We start from the raw sequence: 26,770 nt of genomic DNA, 5'->3' as shown, positions 1-26,770 counted from the left end.
CGGCCATTTTTAAAGGGCGAATCAGCAAGGGAGGACAGTCAGCACTGGAAGCGGGCAGGCATGACTGCCTGCCCCGAAGAATTCACGAAACAAGCAGGCGGTGAGGCGGATCCGGAGGGAGGGAGGATGGAGGGAGGAGAGCCAGAGCCGGCTCGCTATTTTCAACAACCGGCTCGCAAACCGGAAGAAAATTTAACAACCGGCTCTTGCGAGCCGGTGCGAGCCGGCTCCAGCACACCACTGTGAAGATCCGAAGAAATACAAGAAAGCTGGAAGAAATAGCTAAGTTACTTAATACATCTATACAAGTACATAGAGAACAGACTCACAAGAGACTAACTAGTGTGATTAAAACAAAAACATATATATTATACTTACCTGCTTCTTTGATGAAGAACCTGAAAAAGAAATAAAAACAAAGAATCAATTCTTATAAACTAGAAGAATTTTAAAATAACTTATTGATGTTAAATGTATGTTTAGATATAAAATCTTGCTGATCTCAAAATTGATACTTATATGATAGGTTCCTGTTCTGTTCAGAACTGTTATGGTTTGGTTGCCTATGAAGGAAACGAATACATTGTCAAACATAGTAGACATTTTATGTTAAATTAATAGTTTTAAATAAATTTATTTAACTTTAATGGTAAAACATCTGCCTGACTGAATTACTTATTTTAGATTTATTCCCCTCCTATTTTAGAAATAGGAAGGCGAGGCTAGTGACAATATTTGGACCTTTACCTCCGTTTTGATGGAGTATATCTGAGGTAAACACCTAGGTACAGTAGGATATACTTTTATCCTTGAAGTTGAGGTCACATAATTAACCAATGAAAGAGATACACCTTTGCCCTTCAAGAAAAGAATCTCAGTTGTGAAGCTTCATAAAAGACACATCAGTTATTTTGTAAGGAAATTAAACAGTGACAAGGAAATCTCAATTGAAAAGTAGATCCAAGAGAAATTACAGACTGTACTGTTTAATTTGGAAAAGAGGTACACAGGAATGCAAGGATGGAAGATGGGGATGAGAAAGAGACACTTACCCCCCCTATTTATTAAGCCACACTGGTGGCTGCTGTGCGGCAATGTCAAAACAGCCCATTCAAATTGAATGGGCTGTGTCGGATTAGCACATGGCAGCTGCTAGTGCGGCTTAGTAAACAGGGGAATTAATTTACAGTGGAAGGAAATAGGAAATTCAGAGAGAAAAGTCCAGTGGAAAAAGACACATGCTGTATAATAAACAGACGCTTGCCTGTAAAAGAAACCTATGTAAATTCTGGTAACCCCTGTAACCCTGATGCTTCTACCTCATAATGATTAATTGACAGTTGACATGGAAGCCCACAGAGTGTGGGACATATACTGCTGACACATAAACTAGTAGTGACAGTCTGATTTTCCATTGCACATCAAAAAGCCACTTCCTTTTCCTTTTGACATAAAGAAATGAGCAAACGTGAATTCATCTTTCATCACCTAAAACAACAGAAGAGAAATCAGTAATTCATGGCATCCATGCAAGCCATTCTGAAGTTAAGCGTTTCAGCCATTTCTCTTTTCTGCATGGTAGGAGGTAAGCACTTTGGATCTAATATTTCCTTTGAAAAGATGTATTTGGAAAATATTAGGGATGGAGACCAAACAAGTCAATAACATGCTTGCATGCCACGACTGGTAGGGAAGGGCATGGTGCAATATAGAAATCAATACTTCCTCGGGAGCCATACTTTACAGAGACACTTGAAGTGCAAGGCCATTTTCAAAGTGTGATAATCTAGGATATCACTAGTGATCACTTTGATTATTTCTTTCTCTCTATTTTATTTATTTTTTTGATGATACTAATTCTCTATTTCAAATCTTCAATTAAAAAAAGGAATAACATCTCATTAGTTCCACAGTATTACAGAATTATGGTTATGCATTCTATTATGCTTATTACATGAATAGAAAATCTAATACAAATGATACATCACATACAATGAAAATCTTTTAAGTGTCTCTTTTCTTTCTTTCTTTTTAACTATGTAGCAAGTATAATGATTTCCCTCCCAACATTCTTTTCTTTATCCTTTATTTCTGGGATTTCTTTTTTCTTTTCTGAGTCTCCATATGATATTGCTCTTTTTCAGCACTGTAGTATTTTATATGTGGTATTTTCATTGCAAAATGTTTTTTCTAGTTGTTCAATAAAGTTGATATAAAGAAAAAAAAAGAAAATAGTACAAGTAGTAATTCATATAAAGCTATCCTTGATGTATAATAGATGTATTAGCTAAGTTGAATACCATAAACATTTATCCTTCAACAAGGTAATCTTATAATACCTTAATTTATAGAATAAATATCTTCTTTTGTTGAATTTAACATTCAAAAAATTCAGTTACATTTCTTACACATGGCATGAAACCTTGCTTATATGTTCTGGTAATCTTGGTTGCAGCAGGTAAACATAGAAGAAAAAGATTATTGAATGGGCATGCACTAACAAAATATAGGGCTTCTTTTACTAAGGTAAGCTAATGGATTTAGAGTGCATTAATGATTAGAGCACAGTAAGGCCCCCTTTTACCAAGCTGTGGCAAAAGGGGGCCTGTGTTGGTGCTGGCTTGTGTTTTATTCGCACGCCCCCTTTTACCGCAGCCGGGTAAAAGGGCCCGGTCTCGCTTTTCTTCAGGAAATGGCTGGGTGACAAGTAAAGCACTTGCCGCATGGCCATTTTTGGAGGGAGCCCTTATTGCCACCCATTGAGGTGGCAGTAAGGGCTCCTGCGCTAACCTGGCGGTAACCGGGCAGTGTGCAGTACTGCCCGATTACCATTGGGTAGTATCTGGCACTACAAATCTGCATAGCACCGGAAATGATGTCGTGGTAGGGGTGGGAAGTATTGCCGGGCTGCTGCGGTAGCCTGGCGGTACTTCTGAAATAGCGAAAAGGAGCCCTAAATGCTAAGTAGCCCATAGGAATAAAATGGGCTTAGCATTTAATGTATGCTAATCATTAGTGGACGCTAAATCCGATAGTGAACCCTAGTAAAAGAAGCCCATAATGGTTTTGCATATAAAGCAATGACTGAAGCTGCTGTCTTCTCGGTGAGCTTCTATTTATCAGTCATCTTTATACTTCAACAGTGTTTAAGGTGAATTAGCAATATGCTTAAACCATAGAAAAAATACATACAACTATTATAACTAAACAGTAGTGCTTACGAAGTTGTACTGAATATTCTTATTGGATTTGATTCAGCCCCAAATACATTATTTGTATTTGGCAAATAGTGGTTTAAATATGAATATTATTATTATTATTATTTATTACATTTGTACCCCACGCTTTCCCACACATTGCAGGCTCAATGCGGCTTACATAGTAAATATAATTACAATTACAACGTTTTGAAGGAGAATATTACAAGCAGTGAGTGGAGTTTTGAGGATAAAAAGTTGATCATGTAGAGGCAGAGGAAAGGATATTCAAAAGAAAAGAGATTGGTGGGAGAGGAGAGATAGAGAGGAGAAGATAAAGGGTAAAGGATATAGAGGGAAAGATTAGGATATAAGGAGATTGGGATATATAGACTAAGGTATAATAATCATCAGGACTGGGATTAAGAGGAAGAGTTTAAAAGTTAAGTAGGGTTATTCAGGTAAGCTGTCTTGAAAAGGTGGGTCTTCAGCATTTTCCTGAATGGTAGATGGTTGTTGGTTGTTCGGATGGATCTTGGCAAAGCGTTCCAAAGCTGGCTGCCCAAGAAGGAGAAACTGGATGCATAGAAGGTCTTATATTTAATGCCTTTGCAATTGGGGAGGTGTAAATTGAAGTGGGTACGAGATGACGATGGTCTATTTCTGGCTGGAAGGTCTATAAGGTTGTTCATGTAGTTGGGGGATCTTATGAATATGAATAATCCGGGACTCTACTGTGCTAAATCCTACTGAAATAAACACTTATTCTCTGATTTCACATTGCTTCTTTTATTGTTTATTATGCTAAAGCTCAATACCCATTATTCATATTTGGCCGAATAATATTTTTCATTATTCATATTCGGCTGAATAGTAAAATATGCTATTCAGCATTATATGCTCTAATGCATATATGCTCTAATGCATACAGCATTATAGTTCAAAAAGCTGAGCCTATTAATCATACGGTACTAGGCACATCTCTTTATGGTCTTGTTCTAAAGATCAAAATCAAATTTTTTGTAGGAAAGGCAAGAATACATACCGGCCAATATTCAGTTCACTAGAGGCAGGCTGGCTAAGTGCCGTGATCAGCGCTGACCCTGTAGATTCAATGTCAGGCTGAATGATCGGCTTTGAATATCCTTTTTTTTTTTGTTGCCAACTTAAACTTAACTGGCAAGGTTAATATTAAGTGCTGGCCAGTTAAGTTTGTAGCAGCTAAAGATGGAACTGCTATTTAAGTGGTCAAATTTGGCCGCTAAACTTAGCTGGTGAAGTGCTGAATATTTGCAGTTAGCTGGTTATATTGCGTGATAAAGATGGTTAGCCACTATGCGCTAAGTACTAATATTTAGCAGAGATAACCAGCTATCTCATGCTGAATATTAGTGCTTAACCAGCTGGTTATATAGCACTGACTATCAGCCTGATAGTGTCATAGTTTTCTGCTGAAAGTTTAGTTCCTCTCAGTGTGAGGCATATACAGGCATGGTGGAGTAGCCTAGTGGTTAGTGCAGCAGACTGTGATTGTGGGGAACTGGGCTTGATTCCCACTGCAGCTCCTTGTGACTCTGGGCAAACCACTGAACACTCCATTACTCCAGGTACAAATAAGTACTTGTTTATACCATGTAAACCACTTTGAATGTAATTGCAAAAATCACAGAAAGGCAGTATGTCAAGTCCCATTTCCCATCCCTCCCATCAATTACCATGCACTAAGTTCCCAATTAGCGCATGGCCATTAGTGTGGGAGCCCTTTCTAGGCAGTAAGAGCTCCTGTGCTAGCCACATACAACTCAGTTGTTGTGCACCAATATAGCTGTGGTAAGCAATTAGCACTGGGTGCACCTATTCTTTGCCCTAAGCGCACCCCCAATGCTACAAAATAAGCATATGGGAAGCGCACACCAATTCATAAACTACCGTGGGATGTCTGAACATGCCCCACGATAGTGTTTTTTTGAAACTTAAAGAAGTCTTTATTAGACAATAAGAAACAATATCAATTCATAAAGAAACAATAATAATCAAGCAATAGTAAACTGCTTAAAATGAAATAAAACATTAAACAGTGAAATATGATACAATGCACATATGCAAAACTTCTTTTTTTACCCATTATTATGAAACAAAACCACCCCCCCCCCAAAAAAAATCCCCACCTACCACCCAATAATTCCCATGAACTATTGCACTTAAAAAGAACAATGGGAAATAAAAGGCTCCTAAACCTCCTCCCATTTAGATAAGGTTTTACCACGGATAGCCCTCAATCTCTCCATTTCACAAACATACCACAACTTATTCAACCATTTAATCAAAGAAGGGACTTGAGGAGACTTCCAAGAAGCACGATAGTGCTTTTTAAATCTCTTACTGCCACAGACTTCTTTATCCGTTATTGAATATTAAAGCCGATATGTTAGATTTTTCAATTGCTGGCACAGTTTTTAAAATTCTGCCTTATTTGTCTTTTCTGACATTACCAAACAGTGACAACGCCACCTAGAGTTCAACAAGTAAGGAAGTTCTTTAATTAATAACTACCTTCCTTCTGAATTTTATCTTTACCTAAGATTTGCTATACAGCAATAAGAGCTGGTAATGTTTCCCTACTCTGTTACATCATCTTCTTCTTTTTTTAATATTAGGATTTAGGTTACACCTTTTCAGCAGTAGTAAAGATGAGTTTCATTCAGGTGTATTAGGTATTTCCTTCTTCCAGGAGAGTTTACAATCTAAGGTCCAATATTCAAAATATTATATTATCTATTGTGCCACTCTGTAGGCTCTTTCGACAGATAAGTACATAAGTAATGCCATACTGGGAAAAGACCAAGGGTCCATCGAGCCCAGCATCTTGTCCACGACAGCGGCCAATCCAGGCCAAGGGCACCTGGCAAGCTTCCCAAACGTACAAACATTCTATACATGTTATTCCTGGGATTTTGGATTTTTCCAAGTCAGTTTAGTAGCGGTTTATGGACTTGTCCTTTAGGAAACCGTCCAACCCCTTTTTAAACTCTGCTAAGCTAACCGCCTTCACCACATTTTCCGGCAATGAATTCCAGAGTTTAATTACACGTTGGGTGAAGAAAAAGTTTCTCCAATTTGTTTTAAATTTACTACACTGTAGTTTAATTGCATGCCCCCTAGTCCTAGTATTTTTGGAAAGCATGAACAGACGCTTCACATCCACCTGTTCCATTCCACTCATTATTTTATATACCTCTATCATGTCTCCCCTCAGCCGTCTCTTCTCCAAGCTGAATAGCCCTAGCCTCCTTAGTCTTTCTTCATAGGGAAGTCATCCCATCCCCACTATCATTTTAGTCGCCCTTCGCTGCACCTTTTCCAATTGTACTATATCTTTCTTGAGATGCGGCGACCAGAATTGAACACAATACTCAAGGTGCGGTCGCACCATGGAGCGATACAACGGCATTATAACATCCTCACACCTGTTTTCCATACCTTTCCTAATAATACCCAACATTCTATTCGCTTTCCTAGCCGCAGCAGCACACTGAGCAGAAGGTTTCAGTGTGTTATCGACGACGACACCCAGATCCCTTTCTTGGTCCGTAACTCCTAACGTGGAACCTTGCATGACGTAGCTATAATTCGGGTTCTTTTTTCCCACATGCATCACCTTGCACTTGCTCACATTAAACGTCATCTGCCATTTAGCCGCCCAGTCTCCCAGTCTCGTAAGGTCCTCTTGGAATTTTTCACAATCCTGTCGCGAGTTAACGACTTTGAATAACTTTGTGTTATCAACAAATTTAATTACCTCGCTAGTTACTCCCATCTCTAAATCATTTATAAATATATTAAAAAGCAGCGGTCCTAGCACAGACCCCTGAGGAACCCCACTAACTACCCTTCTCCATTGTGAATACTGCCCATTTAACCCCACTCTCTGTTTCCTATCCTTCAACCAGTTTTTAATCCACAATAGGACATTTCCTCCTATCCCATGACCCTCCAATTTCCTCTGTAGCCTTTCATGAGGTACCTTGTCAAACGCCTTTTGAAAATCCAGATACACAATATCAACCGGCTCCCCTTTGTCCACATGTTTGTTACCTCCTTCAAAGAATTGAAGTAAATTGGTCAGGCAAGATTTCCACACACAAAAGCCGTGCTGACTCGGTCTCAGTAATCCATGTCCTCGGATGTGCTCTGTAATTTTGTTTTTAATAATAGCCTCTACCATTTTCCCCGGCACCGACGTCAGACTCACCGGTCTATAATTTCCCGGATCTCCCCTGGAGCCTTTTTAAAAAATGGGCGTTACATTGGCCACCCTCCAATCTTCCGGTACCACGCTCGATTTTAAGGATAAGTTGCATATCACTAGCAGTACCTCCGCAAGCTCATTTTTCAGTTCTATCAGTACTCTAGGATGAATACCATCCGGTCCAGGAGATTTGCTACTCTTCAGTTTGCCGAACTGCCCCATTACGTCCTCCAGGTTTACCGTGAAGTCAGTAAGTTTCTCCGACTCGTCCGCTTGAAATACCATTTCCGACACCGGTATCCCACCCAAATCTTCCTCGGTGAAGACCGAAGCAAAGAATTCATTCAGTCTCTCCGCTACGTCTTTGTCTTCCTTGATCGCCCCTTTTACCCCTCGGTCATCCAGCGGCCCAACCGATTCTTTTGCTGGCTTCCTGCTTTTAATATACCGAAAAAAATTTTTACTATGTTTTTTTGCCTCTAATGCTATCTTTTTTTCGTAATCCCTCTTGGCCTTCTTTATCTGTGCCTTGCATTTGCTTTGACACTCCTTATGCTGCTTCTTGTTATTTTCAGACGGTTCCTTCTTCCATTTTCTGAAGGCTGATTCTCCTCATATCTGATGTCACTGGGGCTGTAAACACAGCGATTAGGCTATGTCTACCTTGCTTGCATGCATCGTCAGAAACCGATCAGCTGATTCTCCCTGTATCTGTTGTCCCTGGGGCTGTAAATGTGGCTATTAGGCCACACCCACCTTGCTTGCATCATCAGAAATGAGACACTCTCTCCCTTTGAACAGAAGCCTTTGTCCTTCCGCAATGCACACCATGTCGCGTGCTGAAGGAGCCCGACAAAAGAGCACATGTGTGCCTTATATTCTCAGTCTTCTTGTCATTTTCCATCTTCACCAGGCCTCTGATTTTATCTTATTTTTTTCCCAGCCTATTCCTGTACTTTGGGGGAGATGCCCCGTGACCCAAGGATATTATACTATAGTGAAGGCAAGCTCTCATATGCTCTCTCCTATCACACATCTTTCTGCATTGCCACCCTCCCCTTTCCTAACATGTGTAGAACTTTTAATTGACCGCTCTGTTCATCACAAGTCACACTTTATTTATGATCTTCTCCTAGATCATCACTTGGACGTATTCTATCTAACTGAAGCTTGGCTCTCTGATTCGGATACATTTTTCTTACAGCAGGCATGTCCCAGGGTACCAGTTTATCTATTTTAATAGACTGCATAAACATTGCAGTGGCCTAGCAGCCATTAGTTCTAAAACAGGGATAATACGCGTCCGTACTTATTCATCTCCCCAAGTGCATGTACTTTCAGCTCTAATCATTTATCTCTGCTGTTTTCCTCATAGTTTATCTTCCTCCACCTATTATACTTTCATCATTTCATGTATTCTGTGATATGGTCTCTCCTTATATGTGTTTGACTCAACACTTCTTGTGATCCTTGCATCACAACTTTGCCTTCAACTTCTCTTAAAAACTTGGGTTGTCCTGTCCTTTGGACAGACCATCACCTTCTCACATTCTCCCTTCCTGCTCTGACCTTTGAGTAACTCTGAGTCTCGTGCTAAACTAATAGGAAACTTAATAACCTTTCATCTGAAAGTTTTGCATCTAACTGTATGCCTTTTCTTGCTGATTTTCCTGCACTTAAAATTAATGACCAGGTTTCAATTTAGAATATTACTCTTTCTGATATGTCGAACATAGTGGCACGTGTTCATCCAGTAAAATCAAATTCTTGTCAGTCTTATCCATGGTATCACCATGGACTCCGTTTGCTTCAGTAATAACTGAGACATCTGGAATGCCAGTGGCATAAAGTCTCATCTGTCTACTCACTTATCATAGTTCAAGCAGGTAGCATTTTACTACAAATGTGCCATTTCTTCAGCCAAGGAGTATTTGTCCTCCTTACTTTGTAGAAACCTTAACTCGTCTCATTTATTCAAGATATTACATCAGATAACTGGTTCCTTAAATGTTCATTTCCCATCTCTAACTCTCACTGACTGCAGACAATCTGGCACTTGCTTTTTTGAAAAAAGTTTCAGATACCAAATCTATCCATTTTTTTAATCACCCCACCGCCCACCTCTCACTCATGATCGGGGCAACTTAGCTCCTTTTAGCTGTCTCTCTATTTTCCAGCTCCCTTCTGATTCTGAAATTGCTAATTGCTAAACTGGTACTCCTACTGAACCTATACCAAATTTATTTCTGGGACAAATCTACAATTCCTATCTTGGATATTTACATGTTATGTTAGCCACAATCTCAACACTGGAGTCTTTGCACAGCAATGGAAATTGGTCTCTGTCTGTCCTCATCTAAACCCCCCTCTAGTGATCCTGCTGATTCCTCAAATTTCCCAGCTTGCCTTGGTATCCAAAATTGCTGAACAGGAGGTACCTCAACAACTTACAATATTTTTAGAAAAGACACATGTATTACACTCTAGTGAAACTGGATTTGATTACAAATTCTCAACAGAACATTCTTTACTTGGCATCTTGGAATATGTATGACACATGCATAATGGTGGTAGGGAAGTTCTTAGTCTCTCTTGATCTTAGTGATGCTTTTGACTTGGTTGATCACTCTGTTCTGCTGCACTGTTTAGAGAGTTTGAGTGTCTGTGAAACAGCGTTAAGTAGTTTCACTCATATCTTGATAGGAGATATTGTTGTGTTTGCTTGTTCTCTACATTCTACTACTACTACTACTACTACTAGCTGTCTCTCTATTTTCCAGCTCCCTTCTGATTCTGAAATTGCTAATTGCTAAACTGGTACTCCTACTGAACCTATACCAAATTTATTTCTGGGACAAATCTACAATTCCTATCTTGGATATTTACATGTTATGTTAGCCACAATCTCAACACTGGAGTCTTTGCACAGCAATGGAAATTGGTCTCTGTCTGTCCTCATCTAAAACCCCCTCTAGTGATCCTGCTGATTCCTCAAATTTCCCAGCTTGCCTTGGTATCCAAAATTGCTGAACAGGAGGTACCTCAACAACTTACAATATTTTTAGAAAAGACACATGTATTACACTCTAGTGAAACTGGATTTGATTACAAATTCTCAACAGAACATTCTTTACTTGGCATCTTGGAATATGTATGACACATGCATAATGGTGGTAGGGAAGTTCTTAGTCTCTCTTGATCTTAGTGATGCTTTTGACTTGGTTGATCACTCTGTTCTGCTGCACTGTTTAGAGAGTTTGAGTGTCTGTGAAACAGCGTTAAGTAGTTTCACTCATATCTTGATAGGAGATATTGTTGTGTTTGCTTGTTCTCTACATTCTACTACTACTACTACTACTATTTAGCATTTCTATAGCGCTACAAGGCATACGTAGCACTGCACAAACATAGAAGAAAGACAGTCCCTGCTCAAAGAGCTTACAATCTAATAGACAAAAAATAAAGTAAGCAAATCAAATCAATTAATGTGTACAGGAATGAGGAGAGGAGGGTAGGTGGAGGTGAGTGGTTACAAGTGGTTACGAGTCAAAAGCAATGTTAAAGAGGTGGGCTTTCAGTCTAGATTTAAAGGTGGCCAAGGATGGGGCAAGATGTAGGGGCTCAGGAAGTTTATTCCAGGCGTAGGGTGCAGCGAGACAGAAGGCGCAAAGTCTGGAGTTGGCAGTAGTGGAGAAGGGAACAGATAAGAAGGATTTATCCATGGAGCGGAGTGCACGGGAAGGGGTGTAGGGAAGGACGAGTGTGGAGAGATACTGGGGAGCAGCAGAGTGAGTACATTTATAGGTTAGTAGAAGAAGTTTGAACAAGATGCGAAAACGGATAGGGAGCCAGTGAAGGGTCTTGAGGAGAGGGGTAGTATGAGTAAAGCGACCCTGGCGGAAGATGAGACGGGCAGCAGAGTTTACTTATAGTCTCACATGTGCTGTCCCTTGGAGTTCTGTGCTTGGTCCTATTCTTTTCAATGTATTCTTATCTCCACTTGCTCTTCTATTGCAGACTCTGCTGATGATGTTCAGCTCCTGTTTCTCATTGACAATTTTACATGCTCAAGAACTTACTACTATCTCTGATAATCTCTCATTGATCTCTAATTGGATAGCACAGAATAAGCTTAAAATCAATCCCTCTAAGACCTCTGCTTTATTCTTTTCTTTAATTGGTTATCTGATCTTAGCCATCTCTTCTATGATTGATGATGTTCAGGTTCCAATCAAACACTCCATTAAGATCCTTGGTGTTAATATAAATGATCATCTTGCTAAACATATCTTCATATAGACAAAAATTCTTTATTTATCATGTGGCAAATCTAACTTGCACGGTCTTTCTTTTTTTTTTTTTTTTTGTAATGTTTCTTCTCTTTGTCTTCTTGTCCATTCATTAATCATTTTTCAACTTGATCACTGCAATTCTGTTGTTTAGGGCACTCCCCAATATCAAATACGTCATTTACAACTGGTTCAAAACACAGCTGTTAAACTCATCATGGGGCTAAGAAGTATGACAGCATCTTGCCCTTGCTGATTAGCAAACATTGGCTGCCCCTCTCTTTTCTCAATATTTACAAATTCCTCATCTTGCTATTTTAGATTCTTCTCGTAGGGAGTCCTTCAGTTCTTAAACAGATCTCTCATTCCGTATTCCCCCTATACATCCTTTGCATTCTTCACAGCAAAAGCTGTTTATTGTACCCTCTTATCTACAAGTCAAATCACATATACCCCCTAATTCTATAAAAGTCACCGAGAATTGTATGTGCAAATTTGGGCATGTGCAAGGCAAGTAGGGCTAATAATCGGCTTTTTAACAAGCAATTATTGGCACTAATTAGATTTAATTGGCATTTATGTGTGTAAATTTAGGCATGGAATCTGCACCTAAAATTTATGTTGATCTGAAAAAGGGGACAAGGAAAAAGGAGGGTCATAGGTGTTAAGGGGGTGTTCCTAAAATTAACGCATATTGTTATAGAATAACGGGGATATGTGCCTAATGTAGGTACATACATTTGCACCAGGTTTGAGTTGGTGCAAATGGCTGTGCCTAAAGTTAGGTGTGACTCCCGGGCTTAAGTGCTATCCTATAAACCTCACCTAACTTTAAGCATGGTTTATAGAATAGTGCTTTATTCGGTGCTGAGTTTTTAGGCACCATATATAGAATCTAGCCCATAGCTCATAATTCGTATTTCTTGGTGGTAGCCCTTTCACTTTGGAACTCCCTCCCAATTGATATTAAGCTTGAATTCTCCTTTTTAAAATGCATAGTGCTTCTTAAAACTCATCTTTTTACTAAGGCTTTTCATGAAGCTACTTGACCAAGAGGGTTGGACCCTGCAACCAGCTTCTGGCAGCAATACAATCTCATTGTCCATGATAGGAAAGAGTAATTTGTACAAGACAAGCTTGCTTCATAACATCCACAACGCATATTGTTAGGGATATGAAACACAAACACATACGTCCATAAAAGTACAACAATATAGGTATAAAGGGGCTGGTCAGTGTTCCGGACGCTACAACCCCGGCAAAGGGGTAATCCTTGAAAGTCTTCTCAAACAGAAAAGCCTTCAAAGTCTTCCTAAATTTTGGGTATGATAATTCTAGAAGAACCTGAGAGGAGAGTAAATTCCAGAGAAAAGGAGCAACGTAGTAAAAAGTGCTGTTTCTGATTGTATCTAATCTAGCTTCTCATAAAGAAGGAATTTGTAGTCGATGGTCATTAAGGAAGCGGAGAAGCTTGGGGATGCATATGGGATAACAGAAGAGGCAGGGTATATAGTGCTTTAAAAGCATACGGATCTTAAATTTGATATGATATGCAATAGATAACCAGTGATGTTATATGATCGTGTTTCTTAGCTCAAGTGAGAGTCTGTATTGCTGTATTTTGTATGGTTTGAAAACGATGAAGAGAGGTAGACCAGAATAGGTGACATTGCAATAGTTTGACCAGGAATGAATAAGGGCATTTCAGAATATTTATCCAGAAATGGTTGTACTATGCAAAATGGGAAGAAACATAATTTTGCCAAAGATGTAATTTGTTCTTTAAAAGCAAACTCCTGGTCAATAATAATTCCCAGTTATTTAACAGATGGAACCACCTTGATTGGGGAGCTATTTATGCTTTGTGCCAGCAGAGATACTTGCAACTTTCTGGTAATCCAAACGGATGATTTTCATGAAACCAGGTGGAAATGTTTTCGAGAGCAAAGATAAGTGAAACCAGATTTGGATGAAGAGAATCACTGTGATAAACTATAAGAATATCATCTGCATAATAAAAGCACTTAAGCAGATATTACTGCTGAATCACCGGAGAACACATATCAGAAAAACATTTGTTTCTTCCACAAATTTGGGTTAATCTAATAGAATTTACAACCCAGAATATAACCATGCAATATTTCTGTCATGCAGGATTTGGCTGAAATGTGTACTTCACTGTCCACATAGAGCCAATATGAATTAATGTAGTTATTTTACAATGCTTACTATGATAAGACTATCAATTCAGCAATGTCACAATCATTTTGTGGCTGATTTGCATTTATAGTGGTACAACACGAAGCAGACCACCAGTATAGGAGTATGCAATTTATTAAATCAAGCACGCAATGTGACCGCATTTCACCCTAAGGCTGCATCATGGGTTAGAGCTAAAAGGGGATTGGGACAAATCCCCTAAAAGCTGAATTCAATCCAAAACAGCAGAACAGCAGCATTTCTAAAAAGCAGCAGCAGCACTTCCTCTCCACAGGTCAAAGTGGTGAATCTGATTTGCATTTATATTCAGTGTTGGAGCTTCTCTGATTAAAGTCCAACAGTAATCATCCAGTATGCTTAGACTCCACTTCTCCTGATATCATTTTCCCATTGTTGCAATGTCTTCGTAAAACTTCTCACCATGTTCCTCACTGATGTTTCTGAGATTGGTAAGGAAGAAATGCAGTGTAAGGAATGTCATATTACACTTCATCCTCATCTGAAAGGCTTTGAGCATATTGTCAATGAGTATAACAAAGTTCAGCAGCTTGATGTTACCCAGAAAGTTTTGCACTATATCCTTCGTAGATTTCCATTCCATCAGCTCAACATTGTCTAACAGCTTTTCAGATTCACTGCCCTACATACCTTGCCAGGTATTTGTGACCTGGATTGGCCACTGTTGGAAACAGGATGCTGGGCTTGATGGACCTTTGGTCTTTCCCAGTATGGCAATACTTATGTACTTCCCTGATCTGAGGACCAGCAAATATGCCTACCTTAATTTTGGCATCACTAATGCATGGAAACGTCTCTCTCAGGTTTTGAAATCCTTTCCCTCCCTTGTTCATAGCTTTGACGAAGTTCTTCATGATCCCTAGCTTGACATAAAGGGGAGGCAAGAAGATCTTCATGGGATCTACAAGTGGCTCTTATGTTTACTTTCTTCTGGCCAGCTAACAAGTGTTTGTGGTGTGGTCATTCCTTCTTGACATAGGGAAAATATCTTCTCTCTCCATATCATTAGGACAGCAAATGGCATGGTTGGCTGTGAATATTTGATCCAAGCTCTCAGATAAACTGCACGTTATGCACAACAAATAGAGAGAACCCAGTTTTTGTCTTGATCATCAACTTTACATCCAAAATACAGTTCATAGACTTTCTTCACCAGTGGAGTCATGGTTCTTCTTTGTGCCTTCAGACAGAATTCACTGCAAATATAGCAGAAAGTGTCAGTATGATTAATACATCTCCATGACATTTTCAGTTCAATTTACTATTAGGACATTTAAAAACTAGCTATTCGCCAACTTCTCCTAGAAGTGATTCAAAAACATAGAGCTAAATGATGTCATAATATATTTAAACTGAATAGCATTGATTTACTAGTGATGTCATGTTGATGCACATGTTTCAACAAATTTCTGTTAACTTTGCGATCAGCATCCAAAAATTGATGAGAAACCCACAATTATGAAAACAAAAATCATGCCATTCAGTATTAGCACTGACTACCATGGCACTATCTGGTTACTGCCAGGGCAGTCTGAGGGTGGAGCATCTCACAAAATATATAATGGAATTAGAAAAGGTACAGAGAAGGGCAATGAAAATGATAAAGCGGATGGGATGTCTTCCCTATGAGAAAAGGCTAAAGAGGCTAGGGCTCTTCAGCCTGGAGAAGAGACAGCTGAGGGGAGATATGATAGAGGCCTATAAAATACTGAGTGGACGGGTAGACATGAATCGCTTGTTTACTCTTTCCAAAAAAAACTAGGACTAGGGGACAAGCAATGAAGCTACAAAGTAGTAAATTTAAACAAACCAGAGAAAATATTTCTTCATTCAACATGTAATTAAACTCTGCAATTCATTGCCAAAGAATGTGGTAAAAGCAGTTAGCTTAGCAGGGTTTTAAAAAGTTTGGATAATTTCCTAAAGAAAAATCCATAACCTATTATTAAGATAGACTTGGAAGAATCCACTGTTTATTTCTAGGATGAGGAGCATAAAATCTATTTTACTCTTTTGGGATCTTGGCAGGTACTTGTGACCTGGATTGTGACCAGCTCAACATTGTCTAACAGCTTTTCAGATTCACTGCCTTACATACCTTGCCAGGTATTTGTGACCTGGATTGGCCACTGTTGGAAACAGGATAGTGGGATTGATGGACCTTTAGTTTGTCTCAGTATGACATCGTTTATTTTCTTGTGCACCATAGATATTCTCACTTCCTAGATAACTAACCAGGCATGTTGGATAACTTACAATACAGTCCTAACTATTTTTGATTATCTATCTGGGTACAGCACTGAATATCGGATGTACCCACATAACTTCTGAGATAGATACCTGGATAGGTGGCAACACTGAATATCTGGGTCTAATTCTGATTGTGGCAGTCAAAATCTGAAGGGAGGGTGGGGTAGTATGTACCTGAGGCAATAAAAATGTATATGACTTTGCCCAAGATTACAAGGACTGGTGGAGGGATTTGAATCCTCAATTCCCACTTTTTTAGTCTGTTCTACCCACTGGGAACTTTTCCACTCTCATACACTGTCGTCCTTTACAGCAATATTATGAAGCACATTTCTATTGCAATGACAGCACCACTAATAAAACAGTATCACTGCAAAACTCAAAACTATGATGACAGGCATATTAGAAGCAAAATTAAATGTCTACCTGATATTCAAAAGGTTTTAACCGGGCAGGAGAGGCTCCTGCCTGATTAAACCCCACCAAGCAACCTGGCACACAATATTCAGCAGCTCTTAACCAGTTAGTTCACTAAGCAGTGCACTGCCGGTTCACATAAAGTTCATAATAGGCAAAGACCTGTCCTCAGATACATTTCTTCTTCTCCAACAAGAGCACCTTGTCTTGCTATTTTCATTGCTGCTTCAGGAAGAATCAAAAATCTTTACACCACCATCGCTGACTCAAAGATGGTGCCGGGAGACCAACAAACACCAACAATTTAATGGGAACCAGCTGTCCAATCATGTGCCCCCTATGAAATCATCTCACCTCGGGGAGTCCCTGGTTTCAGTAAACTGAGAGCGGAAGCCTGCTCCAATCATATATCCACTTATAACAAACAGTTCAAAAATAAGCATTTCATTCTACACTCTTATTTAATCCTTGTGGTTCTACTGTATCAAGTTTATATATCCATTGCTGTTCTTTTCACCACAAAATCTTTTTTTATATCCCCCCTTTCTTACTCAAACACACCTTATTGATTACCATACATTTCATCTGGTCATATTGCTGGTTAAACTGCTGACAATGTTTCACCATTGGGACCTCAGCCTTCTGACGAGTTATACAGTGCCGATGTTCAATAACATGCTTTTTAAACTTCTGTGTAGTGTGTCCAATATACAACAACTCACAAGAACATTTAAACACATACACTACATTTTCCAAGTCACAAGTTGTCCTGTGACCCAACTTGACCTGATTGCCATTTTGTAAATCCATGGTCACAGAAGAGATAGAAGAATGTTCACATATTTTATGTTCTCCCTTTGAGGATTGCCTCTCAGTCCAAACATCTGAAGTACTCAATTTATCCTGAATGAGCCTTCTCTGGAATAGTCACCATAATCTAGAACTCACTCCCGGGGGGGGGGGGGGGGGGGGGGCTAAGTTAACCTCAAGACTAACTCTACTTCAGAAAGCAGGTGAAAGCCTGTCTCTTCTCCCAAGCCTTTAATGCATGTCGTGACTGACTATCCACTCACTCTGCAGCTGGACTTGCTTGCTGCACATTCTGTAACTTAGACCACAAAGTAACACAGTAAGTGATGGCAAATAAAGGCCTGCAGAGCCCATTCGGTCTGCCCACCAAGGTAGTTCCTCATATCTTATTCAACTGTACATATAATTTGCCATCAGTTTAGCTGCCCATCTATTTATTCTTGTGACATTGTCCTTCCCACCTTGTCTTGTCTACATATCTCAAATTCACTTGCACTCTGCTATGTAGCATCATATCTGTTATTTGAATATTCTAATGCATACTTATTAAGGCGATTCATTTGTATTGCGCTCACATTTTAAGGATCGTTTCTATGTTATATGACTGTTCTTTCATGCTATGGCATAATTCATATTCTGCTGATATTTATCATATTTTTGTTATATGATTGTTCTACAGTGCTGTTAAATGTTTGTATTTCTGATACTGTATCCTGTTACCAGGATTCAATTTGCTATCTTCAAGTTTACCTCATTAATTGTATTAATTGCTTATATTTGGTCAATGTACTATTATTATACGGTTAACTAAATTGTTAGAAGAACAGGATCCCTTGCAGCAACAAAAGAAAAGCAAACACAGCGAGGGTGACAATGAAAAGGAAGCTGACTGCTGGTCCTGCTTCATACTTGTTTGCGAAACTACAGACTGTAGGATACAGAAAAGTTGCTTTGTTGGCAGAAACTAGCAATTCAGTCCTGATCACTGGTCAATGCAATTTCCCAGTAAATAACTTACCAATGAAGATTTGTCCTGCTTTGGAAGTCCTTACAGCACCTCTTCTGGACCCTCTTTCCTCAGACTCCTGAGGCAGGCCGGACAGGCTGAAACACCAGTTGTGTTGAGTCTTGGATGTGTTTGAATAAATATTTATTTCTTGGAACATCATCTAGCTTCCTTTTTGTTGTCACCTTTGCTGTGTTTGTTTTGCTTTTATTAACCTAATTGTAACATTTATATCAACTTATACCTGCTGTACACTGTCTTAAGTGAATCACTTCATAAAAGCAGTTAATGAATCTCGATAAAAAAAATACAATAGAATAAATAGATATGTGTCTTTATAAAATAGCCTCTACGTAGTTGCCTACTTGCACTCTGTGCACTTCCTCATAAAATTACCTTTCCAATATAGATGTTTTGCAGCCATTGTCATTAACTTTAGCAATTGCTGTGAGATTTGCAGAACCTTAGGACATCTTAGTAAATAGGTCCCTTCAAGTACTACTACTACTACTACTTATCATTTCTAAAGCGCTACTAGGCGTACGCAGCATTGTACACTTGAACATGAAGAGACAGTCCCTGCTCGACAGAGTTTACAATCTAATTAGTACAGACAAACAGGACAAACAAGAGATAAGGGAATATTAAAGTGAGGATGATAAAATAAGGGTTCTGAACAAGTGAATAAGGGTCAGGAGTTAAAAGCAGCATCAAAAAGGTGGGGTTTTAGCTTAGATTTGAAGATGGCCTGAGATGGAGCTTGACGTACCGGCTCAGGAAGTCTATTCCAGGCATATGGTGCAGCAAGATAAAATGAACGGAGTCTGGAGTTAGCAGTGGAGGAGAAGGGTGCAGATAAGAGAGATTTACCCAGTGAATGGAGTTCCCAGGGAGGAATGTAGGGAGAGATGAGAGTGGAGAGGTACTGAGGAACTGCAGAGTGAATGCACTTATAAGTCAATAAGAGGAGTTTGAACTGTATGCGGAAACGGATAGGAAACCAGTGAAGTGACTTGAGGAGAGGGCTAATATGAGTATAACAACACTGGTGGAATATTAGTCGTGCAGCAGAATTTTGTATAGATTGAAGAGGAGTACTAGCAGAGTAGCTAAATAGCACATATTTTGTGTAAGTTTAATAGACAGACAGAAATTGAAAACTTGGCTCTTTCAAAAAGATCTATTGAATTCTTGATTTAAACATTTAAGTATGGGTTTTAAGGTGTTTTTATATTATTAAGAAATTGAAATATGGTTATTATACTTATGTTTTTTCATATGTATTTGTAATCCAACTTGAACTGAAGGGTAAAGCAGAATATAAATGTCCTTATTAAATTAAAGTTGAATTAAATTTCTTTCTTCTGACTTTAGCATGAACAAACCTTTCGAAAGTCTGTGTGGCCTTGTCTCCCTCTAATTCACCACCGACAATTGTCCAAACAAGGCAAAAGCTGAAAGAAAGCAGTTTATGTTTTCAAAGTTTTAGCTAGCTTTACCTCACAAACACTAATGTTAACATTTATCTTATTACAGCAGAACATACAGTCTCCAGTCCTCAGGTGATAGTTGGATTTCTTAATGGACAGCTCAACCTCTCATGCCAGCACAATACCTCTCAAAATATTGAAGAGTTCAACGTAAGTTTGCTGAAGATGAATGCAAGTCACAAACTTTGTGAGCTGACCTGGCAACGTGGTAAAGTGGAAACCAAACGACTAGATACCCTAGTCGACTGTCAACCACAGTATGTCAATAACTGCACAGTCTTCACGCTCTCCAAGCTGCAGGTTAAGGACACTGCAAGTTACTCCTGCCTCGTTGAAATTAATTTCCCTCCTCCTTATCTGAACTTTATTATAAACAAAACCTATGTTTACATCCATGGTAAGAAGCTGTCTCACACAGTACTGAAATCTTACAGTATAGGAAGAAGTCAGAAAGACTCCCAATGTGGAGAGGAATTTTATAAATATCAAGCCTAAAACATTGCTGCTGCTTCTTATGAGGAAAGAGTATTTTGAAACCAGTAGGTGAAGTGTTCTGTCAAATACCACTGGTTCTGTTTTAAGCTCCTGATGCAGCCCTTTGAGAGGGTGAAACATGACTGCGTTGGGCTTTTAATTATCTAAGCATTTATTTTTTTAGTGGTGAATAAATTGAACATTTTGTACATTTTGCACATCTTGTAGTTTTTTTTTAGATCTACTGCTTCTTTTTCCCTTATTTTATAAAGGCCACTTGGCACCTTTGTGGCTTTTGTAAAATAAGCACCCACAATCTCCTGGATTCTATATAGTGTGCCTAGAGATCTGCGCCAAAATCCAGGTGTATTCTATAACAGCGTGTATAACTTCATTGGCTTAACAAGCTAATCAGTGTTGATAATAGCACTTAAACAAGCAATAATAAGCAGTAATTGGTAATAATTCGAATTTACGCATACAACTCGCTAAGCGTATTCTGTAATGAACTGCACCTAAATTCTAATGTGCGCAGTTCAAAAGGGGCATGTCTATGGGCCTGGGAAATGGACATTTTGTGGGAATTCCAAAATTTACACATGCAGTTATAGAATATGGCCCAGTGTGCAGGGATTTACGCCACATTTTCATTGGTGTAAATGGAGGCACATAGTTTTAAGCACTGGAATATTAACTAAGCATATTCTATATACCGTGCCTAAATCTAAGTGCCGCTTATAGAATACACTTAGCAGGAAATGTTTACCACGTGGAATTTTTAGGCGCCTTATATAGAATCTGGCCTAATGCGTGCAAATGCAAATGTACACATTTAAGTTTGCTCCAAGACAGGTGCAAATGCATACATGTACTCTAGGCATGTACATGTGTGTTTTATAAAGTATACCCCATCACTGCAACCCTGTTCAAAATGGCAGCTGCAGTGCCTGGCGGACTGCCATATTATAACGTTTGTCATTATATGATATCCTGTCTTCTAGCTTTAGTACCTCAAGACTACTGCTAGAAATCGTGCCTGCCATTTGGAACCCAACACCTGCAATGGGCAGGAATGACCGAGGATCATTTCTACCTGCCCTACCCTAGAACACTGGGGGAGGGGGGCTATAAGAGGGTGGCGTATCTTCAGGAGGTGTTCAGGGGTAACTCTAAGTGTGGGAGCCATTTCTATATTTCCTATACCGGACCCTTTAAGAAATGCTCCCCAGAGCTTTGGCTGCTTGTTAGCGGTCCAATGCTCCTAGGAAGCAGAAAAATAATGCAGGTCAACCTTTACCACACCTTAGTAACTACCTCTCTAAGGGTGTCTTTTACTAAGGTGCATTAGCATTTTTAGCTCGAACTACCAAATCAGCTGGCGCTAAACGCTAAGGCACCAATTACATTCCTATGGGCATCTCAGCGTTTAGCGCTAGCTGATTTTTAGCAGAAGCTAAAAATGATAGCGCATCTTAGTAAAAGACACCCTTAATCATACAAATGCATGTATAAGTGCTAATCTTATAACATAAATGTGTATTTACCAGCACTTGTATATGTGTGTGCTGGATTTCACAAAATTACATATATAAGAAGAGCCAATTAAGGAGCTGAATAATATAACCTTTTTTTAAAAAATATTTTATTTCTGAGATGGTATTGGGCACCACCGAGTAAGCATAATTGCCCCTCAGGGGCCCTTTTACTAAAGCGCATCAAATTAGAATTACCGCTCAACTACTGCATGCCCCAGGCAGTAATTCTAATTTTTACATGCGTCCTATAAGAGGGGCAGAAAATATATATTTTTTCTACTGTGTGGTGCTAACTGGGCAGTAATCTTCAGTGTACGCGTGCTGATGATTACTACCTGGTTAATGCGTGAGACCTTACCGCTAAGTCAATGGGTGGTGGTAGGGTCTCAGGCCCAAAAGAGACATGTACTAGTTTTTATTTTGCCGCACATCCATTTTCAGTGCACCTTAGTAAAAGGACCCTTCAATCACTGGTGTCACCCCAGATCCAAACAAGCAGGTAGATGACATGCCTGCCTTGGAGCAGATGTTTAAGGGCCAATGGGGAATTTTGTAAAAATATTTTTGTATTCCCACTGTAAATTGATAATTTCATATAAATATTTTTTGACCACCCAAGCAGTGTACAGAACAAAACCCTCCAAATCTGTGCATCTCATGGCTTTACACATGTAAATAGTGACATTGCACATTTAGGGCCCTGTTTATTAAGGCGCGTTAGTGTTTTTAATGCACCTACAATTAGCGCACGTGTTAACTGTGAAGGTGCCTATAGGGATATTGTAGGCACATACACAGTTAATATGCATACACAGTTAACGTGCGTACATGGTTAGCGTGTGTTAAAGACGCTAATGCGCCTATAACGCTGCTTAGTAAACAGGGCCCTTATACATGTAAAAGCTGGACAAGCCTTAAAAGACGACATCCAAAATGAATTCTTAAATCTTATGAAAATGCAATGCAAATATGGTTTTTAGAGAATGATATACAGAGTGACAAATGTGCAAGCCAATATTAGGGGCCCTTTTACTAAACCGCAGTAGGGCTAACGCGGGGGTAGCACACGCTAAATCGATACTACCACTGAGGTAGCGTGGGACCCTGCGGTAATTTTGATGTTAGCACATGCTGTTTCCCACGCTAGAAAATAATTTTCTATTTTCTACTGTAGGGGCGTTCCCAATGGTAATCGGCAGCGCAGCCACATTAACATTTTCCTTCTGATTATCGCAGGAGTAGTGTGTGAGCCCTTACTGCCAAGTAAATAGGTGGCGTTAAGGGTTCAGGCAGTAAATTGCCACGTGCTACCCATCGCTGTAAAAAATGTCCCAGCGCATGCTAATTTCATGCATCCAAATAGCGCCTTTTTACCATGGCTTAGTAAAAGGGCCCCATAATGTGATAGCAGGAATGTGAATAATTCCAAAAGGTCTAATCTTTAAGGGCTCCATTTACCAAGCTGTGGTAGTGGTTAGCGGAGCACCAAATGCAACAAAGCCCAATCAGTTCCTATGGGCTTTGTCACATTCGTTGCACGGTAGTCACTACCATGGCACTGTAAAAGGAGCCCTAAATGAATAGTAACTCATCATTTAACAACCCTTCAAAATCATTACCAAGCTGTGGGAGAAAGGGCCCTGCGCTATCAGAGGGGCCTGTTTCTCCTGCGTGCCAGGGCCCTTTTACCGTAGCAGGTAAAAGGCCCCCAGACAAATATGGCCATGCGGTAAAAGAACTCTTACCATGCGGCCATGTGGTGCAGAGCCCTTACTGCTACCAACTGAGGTGGTGATAAGGGCTCTCGTAGTAACCGGGCAGCGCATTGCGATGCCCGATTACCACTGAGTTACTGCCGTGCAAACCATTTCTGGGGGGTTTTCTTTTTCACCCAGAAATGGTGCACGCTCAGATCTGGCATATTGGGTTTCTGAGGTCCTTTTCCTCTAAAGAAAATTGATTTTGAAGGGTTCTTAAGATTAGACCTTTTGCAATTGTTCAGTTTTGGAGTTTGGTCTTTCTATATCTTAGTGTTGTGCGGAATGCTTCATATAGCAGGAATGTGCACAGGTTAAAAAAATGAAGTTCATTTTCAGAATTTTTGGAAATTTTCTTGATTTTTGTGTGTTGGGAGGGGGGAGTTAATTTCATAAATGTTGTTTAATAAAAAAATTTAATGACATTGCTGTTGGAATTTACAGTGCACTAGGAAATGGACCTTTGCTTATGTGTGTCCTTTATTTGCAGCATAAGGTCCCCTTGGATATTTGTGTGAAAGAGAATACCTATGGTTTTGTAGATCGCTAAAGACATGTTTTTGGGTGGGCTTATAGGGATTAGTTGGGAGAGTTTATACATTTTTGAATGGTCTGCTCTATGGGTTGGTTGTTGGGCGAGATTGGGGTGGTTGGGTGTTAATGGTTGGAGGTGCAGTTTAAGGGAATTTGTTATGTATTTCATCATGGTTTTATTTTTGTACCTTGCATCAAATATGCTTGGTGATGCAACAAATTAAAAGTAATAAATAAATAAATAAATAAATAAATAAATAAATAAATAAATAATTTGGCTTAACATGCATTCATTTGTAGGTTAACCCATATTGAATCAAATTTTTACACAGTACAATTTTTAAGACAAGCTAACAAACCAAATTAATGTTAATGAATGCACATCCTTAGAAGCTTTTCAAGATAATACCTACTGAAATGTATTAGCATCCCCTCTTCTTTTATTGCAGACTCGGAACTGCAGAACTGTGACCTATCATTGCAAATGCTATGGATACTGCTCTTTGCTGTGGCCATGATCTGCGTAATATTAGCCATAATCACCATAATACTATATTTGCAGATTAGGGTGAGTTGTTTCAAATTGCAAAACATAAACAATTAAAAGCATCATTTTTTTGGTGGGAAGAATGTTTACTTCTGAGAAATTTGGAAGTAGAAATTGTGGTGCGAAGTGGCAGAATCATCAACAGCGACAGTGCAAAGGTCAGTCTTTATAATTCCACTCATATCTCTTTAGTGTCACACCATTACTGGAGGAAAACAACAGTTAATTGCAGTGATTCAGTCCTAGCTGAAACAGAGAACATGTCAGCAGAGGAGAACCATAAGGTTCATTTAGTTAATTTAGTTTTATTCAGCTAAAATAAGACACTGTGGAAAGCTGGACTGAGAGAGAGAAAGAAGGATAAATTATTCAAATATCAAACCCTGATGTAGAATGAAGCTCCTGAGAGTTAAATCATAAATACAGCATAGTTCGAAATGTGGTTATGTTGGATTGATGATCTCTGCAGTGCCTTGAATTTTGAAAGCAGTGGACTGTTAAATGTTTTTTGATTTTTGACATGGAACTTTGGGGGCATCTAACTTTGAAAGTTAAATTATCTTGAAATTATTTGAAGATATCTGAATAATTTGAACTAAAAAGTGGACTGAGGATTATACTACTTTGAGGTCTTATGTTGAATGTGAAGTAAAATTCATCATATCTTTTAAATATGATGGTCCTTTTTTTATATTGAACTAAAACACGCTTGACCTAACACCAGATGCTCTAGAGCATCCTACATTAGTTTTGCCATTAGCGCATGGTAATCGTGTGCTATTTATTTACTTATTTATTTCTTTGGCAGGGGGCATGTCATGGGTGAAGAATGGGCTTAGAAGCATAAACCAGTTAGCACTCTGACACTACTATATGCTAACAGATTTAAGTGGGCTTAATGCGGGCCAGGCAGTAAGGGGCCCTTTTACTAAGCTGCGGCAGACATTTTTGCTGCGCACTAGGGCCCCTTTTACTGCAGTGGGTAACAATAGCCAAAATTGAAATGGACGTGCAGTAAGTTTGCACTTGCCGTGCAGCAAGCTCGCACTTGCCACATGGCCATTTTGGGGGAAGCAGTAAGGGCTTCTGCACTAACCCAGCGGTAACCAGGCAATGTGCGGAGCTACATGGTTACTGCCGGGTAACTCTCTGCAGAAATATTTTTCAAATATTTCCACTAGTGCCAGAAATGCTGCGCAATGGGGGTGGAACTACCACCAGTGCCCTTGTTGGGCTGGCGCTAGTTCCAGGTTGCCACTTATGTCCTAGTCATGGGCTCCAATAGATCTCACATGTCTTAGTCATGGGCTCACACAGATCTCACTGGTAAGTCATTAGAATACATCAGGAACACAAATTGTAGCTAGTAGCTATAGAGCTCTGCTCAAAAGATACTCATAAAACAGCAAAGAAAGGGTCAAAAGCACAGAACACAATCTAGAAGCACAAAAATGAATGCCAGGAGCCTTCAATAAACAGGGCGCAGATCTTTAATTTGCACATTGTAGATCAATCATACAATGACCCAACACGGGCTGTGTTTCGGTGCAAGGCGCCTACCTCAGGGGTCGTATATCTTAAGAATTCTTAAGTGAGTATTGCCCACTAAAGGCAAGAAAGACAAGTCCTTATCCCAGAACTATGTTAGAAAATGAGTGCAGCATAACTCAGTCAATGTCAAAAGATACACATGCCAAAAATGGTATTTAATGATGATGAGTCTGAAGAACTGAAACACTTCTCTGTTTACTTGGAAGATGATATGGGGCAATTTGACAAGCTAAAGAGTAGCAAATAGCCTGGACTGAATGGTATACATTCCAGAATACTGATGGAACTAAAGAATGAACTTGCAGAGCTATTAATAATAATATGTAATTTATCTTTTAAAACAAGTATGGTTCTGGAAGATTGGAGAGTGTTCAATGTAACGCCAATTGGTGAGCCTGATGTTGGTGGTGGGCAAAATGGTGGAGA

The 26,770-nt window shown here is 39.3% G+C and overlaps 1 protein-coding gene across 1 annotated transcript in view; it reads left to right on the top strand.

Annotated features, from left to right (window-relative positions):
• The first annotated feature begins 1,498 nt into the window (after positions 1–1,498).
• The window catches only part of LOC115474573, a 43,667-nt gene continuing 18,395 nt past the window's right edge, over positions 1,499–26,770 (top strand). The window contains exons 1-3 of the mRNA XM_030210089.1: positions 1,499–1,585; positions 19,993–20,343; positions 24,696–24,814. Of these exons, the coding sequence (XP_030065949.1) occupies positions 1,519–1,585; positions 19,993–20,343; positions 24,696–24,814 (537 nt within the window). The 5' untranslated portion in view covers positions 1,499–1,518. The remainder of the gene's footprint in view (positions 1,586–19,992; positions 20,344–24,695; positions 24,815–26,770) is intronic.

The sequence above is a fragment of the Microcaecilia unicolor genome, chromosome 7 (genome assembly GCF_901765095.1).
Source record: "Microcaecilia unicolor chromosome 7, aMicUni1.1, whole genome shotgun sequence".
Taxonomy (NCBI): Eukaryota; Metazoa; Chordata; class Amphibia; order Gymnophiona; family Siphonopidae; genus Microcaecilia; species Microcaecilia unicolor.
The sequence above is the reverse complement of the archived record's forward strand: the minus strand, read 5'-3'. Positions and strand labels throughout refer to the sequence as shown.